This window comes from Rhamphochromis sp. 'chilingali' (genome assembly GCF_963969265.1).
Source record: "Rhamphochromis sp. 'chilingali' genome assembly, chromosome: 5".
In the NCBI taxonomy this organism is placed as follows: domain Eukaryota; kingdom Metazoa; phylum Chordata; class Actinopteri; order Cichliformes; family Cichlidae; genus Rhamphochromis; species Rhamphochromis sp. 'chilingali'.
In genome coordinates this window covers 9,534,938-9,543,781 of record NC_137932.1, presented here as the reverse complement: position 1 = coordinate 9,543,781, position 8,844 = coordinate 9,534,938, and the positions used below count along the sequence as shown (strand labels likewise).

The 8,844-nt window shown below is 41.1% G+C and overlaps 1 protein-coding gene across 1 annotated transcript; it reads right to left on the bottom strand.

The window, feature by feature from the left end:
- Positions 1–288: 288 nt before the first annotated feature.
- Positions 289–8,545, bottom strand: zc3h14 (zinc finger CCCH-type containing 14). Its single transcript, XM_080882035.1, has 17 exons — positions 8,221–8,545; positions 7,846–7,888; positions 7,635–7,749; positions 7,448–7,488; positions 7,183–7,327; positions 4,999–5,302; positions 4,745–4,908; positions 4,402–4,502; positions 4,141–4,299; positions 3,710–3,778; positions 3,417–3,555; positions 2,384–2,586; positions 2,125–2,263; positions 1,880–2,022; positions 819–901; positions 608–714; positions 289–498 (listed from the first exon to the last, which is right to left on the bottom strand). Exons 1-17 carry the CDS (start codon positions 8,428–8,430, stop codon positions 495–497), a joined length of 2,169 nt encoding a protein of 722 aa, XP_080738161.1. The 5' UTR covers positions 8,431–8,545; the 3' UTR covers positions 289–494.
- Positions 8,546–8,844: the final 299 nt, after the last annotated feature.

The following is an 8,844-nucleotide window of genomic DNA, read 5'->3' as shown; positions in this document are numbered from 1 at the left end:
TGCAGGTGTTATTGCACACAGCTGCAGTGCTGAAGGCGTCTTTAGCTCACTGACTGCATGTATAGATTTTACAGTCTGGTTGGATCCGTGTGTATTTAATAAAAACAACTGCAGACTTTATAAAGTCACTCCAGCAGAATTTTGATAAGCAAAAAAAGGTCAAACATGTTCGCGTTTTATGCTTTTTCAGTGTATGTTACTTACCTTCAGTTAAACCGATCAAGGTCGGTGTCCCACCAAAGTACACGAATAGCATGAGCAAAATGATGATGTGAAACAGATTTTTATATAACTGTATTTATTATTTTGACAGCATGACCCACAAAAAAACTTGACTCCTCAACTTAAAAAACTATTTCCTTTAAAATCACTCCAAACAATACATTAAAATAAACTGAAACATTCGGTAAATGAAATATTGACAGCCCACAGACACAAGGACTTTCCACAGCTTCAAACGCTGACCGTCGGGCTTCTGCCGTAGTCTCTGTACTTTAGCTGCGAGGGGAGAAAGACCGTATTTATTAGGTGCATCATCAAATTAAACACATAATGCTGAATTAAATATTAAATGATGGTCTTTATCTGAGTTGCATTATCTGTTCACCTGCTCTGTGCTTTTGTCCACTTCAGGGCGTGCCTTGGAGGCACGGTTGTGGTCGGGTGGTAGAAGGTACACCCGGCTCGTTTACACATCGCAGCAAAGCGACACGGCTGTAGTTAAGAAGGAGAGAAAAGAAAAAAAAATCTGATTCGCTGTGAATCTGAAAGCGATCTGTCTGCGTTGTACAAAAACAGCTCTTGTGCAGCGTTTTTACCTTGGGATGATAAAATGGACAGTCCATCTTCTTGCACTCTGGGAAGAAGCGACAGATGCTGGTAGGCTGGGTCTGCTGCACTGCTGCAAACATAAGGGTCAAGGATAAGCTATCAGGATGATTATGATAGTTTAGAAACATGGAAGTGCTATGGATACGTAAAAACAGTGTCACATTAAATGTCTTTGAGGGAAAACAATAAGGACTTCTTTGTTGTAACACTGACATCATTAAAAACAATTTTTTGGGGAGGAAATCAACAATGATTCATTCGAATACTGACGTGGGCCACTGTTCAGTTTTTGTGAGACAGTTTTAAATTCTGGAATACAACTTCAGCAGATGCCAAGTCAGCTCAACACCAAGGACAACAGAAGTGAATGTACTGTCACCCAGTTCTCAGGGCCGTCCTCCCACAGGGAGGAGCATTTAAATTCTCTGCCCTCTTTCTAAGCCCAACACACGCTTTCACCTTTAGTCTAAAAGGGAACAGCAAGGTCCTGTCTTATCTTCTCTAATCAGATTTTTTTTTTATAAAAGCACTGGGGGTTTCCACAGACGCAAGCACAAGATGCCTGATAGAGAGTCGGGTCAATGCACTTGACAAAGATCTACTCTGCGTGATTATTTTAAACCTTACCAACAGACTGACCTGATGAATAGATAATCTATATCACAGGTGTAGATTAGCCCGGCAAAGACTTCAGATCTGTATCATTTAGGTTAGGTCTACTTTATTCAGAATAATGCAACAAAACTGGCTGAAGATTCAAGTGTTTTACATGAGTAAAAGGTAATAGTAGGAACGCATTCTTCCTCTGCTAACTTTAAACAGATTAGCTTCACTTTCTATCTGCACACCACCAGTTTTTTGTGTTTTGTTTTTCATCAAGTAACCGTATGTGAACTTGCTTGAGGTAATTTAGGGAAACTTTTAGTGGATCCACAATAGCTGAAAATGTTTAAACTACTAATCGCTCTCACAGAATTTAGCCAGAATCCCATCAGTGAACAGGAGGCTAGAAGAAAACCCAGCATAGGTCAAGCTGGCGAGAGAGTACCTGGTCTGGGTGGAGGAGGTGCAGCCGTGCTCCTGCGGCTCACATGAGTGAAGGGACAGTCTGGCTTTGTACACCTGGCGTCATATTTACAATTTGGATGCACAAAAAGGCATTTATCCCCAAATTTGCAGTTTGGAAAAGTCCTTAAGGAAAAAAGCAAAACACATGTAATCAGGACTTATGACTGAAAGTGAAAAAAAATACCCTAAACAATCATTCTTATTGCATTTAACATAGCTACTTACTTGCACTGTGTTGTTGGGTGATGATACAGACACTCATCCCCACTTTTGCACACCGGCCAGAACTTGCATCGCTCCATGACCTTTTGTTTTTTCAAAGGGACCGCATTCTCCTCTGCCATGTCAATGTCCATCATCTCATCTGTCAACAGGTAAAAGGACAGGACTAAAGAGGCTAAAACTTGGCTTTAAAATGCAAAACAAAAATAAAATAGCTGATTATCATATCACTTTAATAACTCCGCTGAGAGCACACACACACCTTCTGATGTGATGCCTCCCTGTAACCTCTGAAGGACGCTGACTTTGGGCTCTCTGTGGGCATGGCTCGCTGCGTCAGGTACGTTCGCAGGTGGTCTCACATCTTCCAGGTCAGTTTCACAGTCTGCAAGGTTACCAAGCGGGCTCGGTACCCCATCTAATGTCACTATGAACTTCGGGCTGGCAGAGTCGCCTCTCTCCTTGCTAGGGTAAGTCAGAAAAGCAGAACAGATGAAATGACAATCCAGTAATAGCACAAATGTCTCTTTATTTATACAAAGACACAGGCCTGTACTATGAAACAGGATATGGTCTTATCTTCGTGGTTAACTCTGGGTTTTCTGTACTACAAAGGTGGTTCACTTCTTTTCGAGGTACATCCTCGTAACATCGTCAACAGAAACAATGGCACCACCTACTGGCCAATCAATAGCATCACCATTAAATAACACTAATAAGTGATCCTTAAATAGTAAACTTATTTGCACTTCCTGCTCACCTTACATCGCACTTACATGAGCCTACATTTGAATTCTGTTTTCATTTATCATTCATTACTCTCAGACCATTAAACACCACCAAGACTGCAGGTGAAAGAACAGAAAATAAAACTGCCCTTTAAACATTAATTCAATGAGATACTTGATTATAAGCCACCAAATTCTCCTGTAACTTAATGATTTTTTTTGAATTTTTGCTGCTTTTCTTTCCTGCTTCACACATCTATACAGTATGGATAGTACCACACTTCTATAAGTGCTTTTCCTCTCGTGCACACACACACACACGCTGCTGCTTTGTCTGCAATGTATGTTTCAGATCTTCATATTTTTGTAATGTTATAGATTTATCATCATTTATAAAATCAGTCGCTCTGCTGCCAGGACACAACGATTGATCAGATGTCAACAGCACCTGTTTTATGAGAACTCATTGCATTGACAACCAACTTTGTGCCACTACTCAGTCCATTCCACTCATAATGGAAAGACACCTTGTGTATGCCACCTCAGTAAAAATACAAACATACAAACCTGGTCTGGACAGTGCGTGGTACAGCAGACAGGACTTGCTGCTGATTTCCAACTGGAGATTCTCCCACTTGTGGTCGACTCATTATGAAAGAACGCGTATCAAATGTCTTCACTTCACCGCCTGCAGTGACCTCCACCCCTAGAGGCATGACAGATTGAAAAAAATATGTAAATAGAATTTTGGGAGCTATCAAGTGTTTTTGGGAAGACTCATTACTTCTCAATAGTTTTGAAACTTTCTAAAGTTGCATGGAATATCATTCGGAAATCGCTTGTCTAAAACTAAAACTCACCATATTCATTTGGTTCTCCTCTACCGCTGCTCTCCAACTGAAGCCGCGATGCTAACGATCTTGTTGGAGCTGGAATAAAATGTATTAAATAAATAAATAAATAAAACAAACAAAACAGCACTTTGAGAACCTCACAAAGTTTTTTAAAATTGTTACTTGCCTGCCGAAGTCAACACACATCTAATTATACAACTATTTCATTACTATGCTGTTCAGTTATGATGATCCATAGTTCTGCTATACACTAATCATCCAAATAAAAACCATCCGGGCTTGTGACATACATAAAATATATATATATAGACATAAATAATTATGGTCATCTGCTCCTTCAGCTACAAAACATCAGACATAGGTTGCAAACAGACATATACTTGTGAGCTAATGAGACTATGTGATCATCTGTGCGCATGAAACTCTATTATATATACCAGATGTTCTGGAGGGAGGTAGATCTGTGGCGGTGTAGGTCTGCACCCGGGGCGCCAGGCTGTGGAGGTGCTCCTGGACTAGCTGGATGGCTGCACTCATCTCCTCATTGCTGGCGAGACGAGTACGAGGCGCCACAGGAACAGTCTGTTTCTGTGGTACTGCGGGGAAAGGTCAACGTAAGAGAATGACACAAACAACAATGGAAAATCAGCTTAACTTACAGGATGTTTGTGGTTAAATGTACGACAGTGGGAACGCACTTGTTGGGTAGGTAGTCGTTTTGGTGATTGAGTCCTGTGCCTCAGAGATGGCTTTCAGTATCAGATTTCTGTTGGCTTGCTTGGCTGGTGGGAGAGTAGGTCTGAAACAATACAAACCTCAAAACTGTTAGAGCTCAGCAAAGCGCAAAATTGATCATCTGTGACTCACTTCTTAAGCTTTACTGCAAGAAAACACACATGTGGTTTGGGTACACACGACCTACAAAAGTCCCATAAATAAAAGCATCCACGAGGCAGATAAACATTACCTTACTTAACCGTTTTCTTTCCACAGTATAAACCCAACCCTGAGGTTAATATGACATCAAGTGTTCATACTGACTTCCGTTCTGGTTTGGAGGGGAGGGACACTCTACTGGAGAGGCCTCTGCCACTGTAGCTGCTTTCGTCCTCGTCCACATCGTCGCTGTCCTCGTCTGCATCTCGGTTCACTCTTACGACAGAACTCACTACCGGTGCCTTCCGCTTCCTTGAAAACTCTTCTTGCTGAACGGTGAAAGCAAGGCATTATTACTATATCCAACTACCTAACACACCGTCACCAGAAAGTGAGCAAAATAAGCACTCTGATAATACCTTGTTGGATCCAGTTCTAGAGGTTCTGCTGGTTCTGCTGCCCTGCTGTCTAGCATGAAAGGACGCTTCCGCAGAGCTTACTGATGTGAACTGGCCCTGACCGGGTCTATAGATATCAGCGCTGTGTCTGCTAGCTGCTCCGTGTGTACGACTGTGGTTGGTGCTGATTTCTAAAGGCTCGTCAGCGATGAGGTCGTCGTCCATCTCTGGTTTGATGTCAAGAACTGCCTCCGATGGGAGCGGCTCCACCAGGGGCCTAACACTGGAGGAGAGCTGTGAGGAACCCTTTTCCAAGGTCCCCCTCCTGATAACAAACAAACAAACAAAATACAAGAAAAATGTAACCACACTCAAACACACTTCTTGGTCTGCTCTGACCAAAGACTTTCTTTGTTGATGAGTACTTCTTTGTTCCAGTAAATAGTCATTTTTAACATCATAATACTTTCTGGGGGAAATCCGGACATGCTTTTGTGTTTTGTGTGAATTATCACTGACTTGCATCATAAAAAAGTATAACAAAAACCTTAAACAGTACAAATAATACAAACACACAGAAGAACTGAGCCACCATTTATGAGACCTTCCAAAGAGGAAATGGATATTACCACAGTTAAACTTGGAAAAATAGTGGTTGGAGACCTCAGCATGAGCAAAATTATCCCAAACAATGAGCAATCAATTCACAATTTGCTTTAAGTTACTACATAGTAGGGGTTAGGCAACGATAGGAAAATGAAATATCGCGATAGAATGGGAGTAAAACGCGCATGCGCAGTGCCTTTGTTTTCATACGCACATGGCCGATTGTTGAGTGAAACAGATGAACCAGAATTGGTTTGTAAAAATGGTGCAACTTCCGTGATGTGGAACTGGTTTGGTGTTTGTCCGTCAGATACACGACAAAGCACTTTTTTTTTGCAGAACATGCAAGCGGCCGTTGTTATTGTCATATTTGTCGGACTAAGATGCTCTTAAATCTGGGAGTAATCTGGGTCCTAAACTCCGTATGCTTCAGGTCAAACAACACTGCAGCATCACTTAGAGTTAAAAACTGTCTAAATTCTTTCATCTTTAATAAAACGATCAGCATTGCTGCTTTACCAGGTGTAACTATGAAGTTTAACTTCCAGGCATCCATGAAAACTAAAGTTATTACATTTAACGGAGTTAGACGTTAGCAGGAAGCTAGCGGAAGTTAGCGCGCTAGTTTCGCTAGTTACCTAAGCATGATATTGCATGTTCTGACTGAGAGATTTCTGAAAAAAATCAAACGTACAGTTCTGCTATCACTTCCAACATAAATGAAGACAGGAAACTAAACAGCAGTGACGTTTGTAGGGTTACTGAAGTTGGGCTAGCTGGTATATAATGATGTGCTACGTGATCGCTAGCGACACAGCTATGTTAGCATAACATAAACAGTGAAGCTGGAGGACGAACACTAACACTTTTCCACTTATAAAAGTTAACGTTAAAGTTCCTCATGGTTAGAGACAAATGCAATCGCATGGCAGGATGCTGTAAACGGACCAAACTTCAGTCAGGAGAACAACTGAGATAATCCATCCACAATACGAGGTTAGTCATTAATATACTGCAACATGGGAATAGAGCAGCTGCCAGAGAATTCAACATTAATGAATCAATGGTACAGAAGTGGAGGAAGCAAGAAGAATGAGTTTAATAAAGTTTGATTTATCTGACTGCTTTGTTTCGCTTAATGTGCCTTATAATCCCGTGCACCTTATGGTCCGAAAAACACGTACTGCACACTGCAGTTTAATGTTGCAAAGCACCTCTTTTTAACTTCAGTGGATATTATACATGGTTATGCTCAGGATATGTCAGCCCATTTCTACTGGAAATGCCTTTTGGTTAAACTTTCAGCAAGGAATTTGCATTTGCACTGTTACATTTTTATAAAGCTTTAATGTACATAAAAACCAGCTTCTTGTTTAAGTGAAAATAAATGGAAGGTTGTCTTTTTGCGCTAGTAATGTTGTGGAGTTGTATTTTGTCTCGCATCAATTATATCGTCGGTTATATCGTTATCGCAAATTTTCAAATATATATCGTGATAAATATTTTTGGCCATATCGCCCTGCTCTACTACATAGATTTTCCTGCTGAAGCATAATTTGGAAATTAGGGGGCAACCTGAGAAACTACTGCGTCAGGTACCTGCTCTCATGTGCAGAGCTGGATACACGGGCTTCTGTCCTATCTCCTCTTAATTCCTCCGCTCGGCCGTTTTCACCTACAGACGATCGGCTCTTCCCGCTCACAGTAGCGCCGTCTGACTGCAGCTGCTTGAGGGATGCGGGCTCTGAGAAAAACAGAAACATGAGCAATGCTAAACTCCTGAGCCTCACATGTTCATAAAAAAGACAAACTTCACATTGCTCGTTAAAAAGTGCAGAGATGTATTCAACGCAGCCGGGCTTACCTGCTGCAACAGATCTTAATTTCTCCAGAACACCATGAAGCCTAAAAATGAAGAAACAAAAACAAAGTTAAGGCAAAAAGGTACAACTTTCTTTCATATTTTACATATTCAGAGCGCTCTGAATACTCCAGGAGAGTAGAAAAGCGCCATATAAGAACCAGTCCACAAATAAACAATATAATCGCACCAGCTTGTGAATTTCATCGTGTTGTTTCCGAGGAAGAGCGAGAGGTCGTCGGCCATCTGTTGGGAGGTTTTCTTGTTTGCCACCATCACCATAATATAATCTGGGAGTTCTTCATCTGTGAAGAAAAAGAAACACGCACATCGTGTATGGTAAGACTACACAACCAGGTAACTGCTGTCTCAGAGGTAATCACTGAATATCATTCACGTACCAATATATGCACCAAGCTCCTGAAGCTTTCCTTTGATAGCAGCCTGGAAGAGATTAAAAGTACAACCAGAAGATGTTATTTCAACAAATTCTAGGTAGCGTAGCTAGCTGCGCTGTTATCATTCAACAACCCAAGGATTAACTTAACGTAGCACTGAGTTTATGCTGTGGAAACTGTTCAAATCAAAAAGAAATTATTGAGTCTATGACGATGCCTGCCGGAGTGAGGTACCAATCCCTCGGCCTTGAAAATAAAACAATAAGTTAGGCTAGGCTGACACATTTAAGCTAGCGAGTCAGTGTTAGCTTGTAGCTCCTTTGTTACGCAAACATTAATCACGCAGACCACTCAGCTTCAACCCGCACTGTTACTCACCCTTATTTTCTTACTAATTTCTGTACCGATTTCCATTATTGTTGTTTGAGTCAAGCGAATTAGTTCTAAAAGAGGCAACTGTTTTTCCAGCTGCACCGCTAAACACCAGGGACAAATGTGACGTAGAATCACGTGACAAATCAAATCAAGGCAACCGAATAGGGACAAAAAGTCTATCGTATGCGATGTCTTTTTGTCTTTGTTTAGCATTTAGAGTAATCACTTTAAGTTGATGCTGGAAAAAGTAAACTTGTTAGTAAAATGTTCCAATTAAAGGAAAGGGTTTGAAAGCGCTGGGTGACTGAAGCTGGGGTGAACCATGCCTCAATCACAACACCTCTCAGATGACCTGGATGGTCATCAGCAATGTTCCCTCTAATTTTTCATGTGTCTGAGCGAACACACAAACTCCCTGAGCGGTCCCTTGGACCACTGTGAGCAACAGCAGACGTGTGCACTGTGGTCACGCCAGCATCGAATCCATCCAAGTCACATGGTTTATTAAAATAATCAAATTTATGTTAGACTACTTTTAATTAACTGCTTTAGCCCACTTACAATGAAATTTAAAAAAAATCTTGTTCATGACCTGTGTAGTATGTTAACACTATTGGAAGTAAAAAT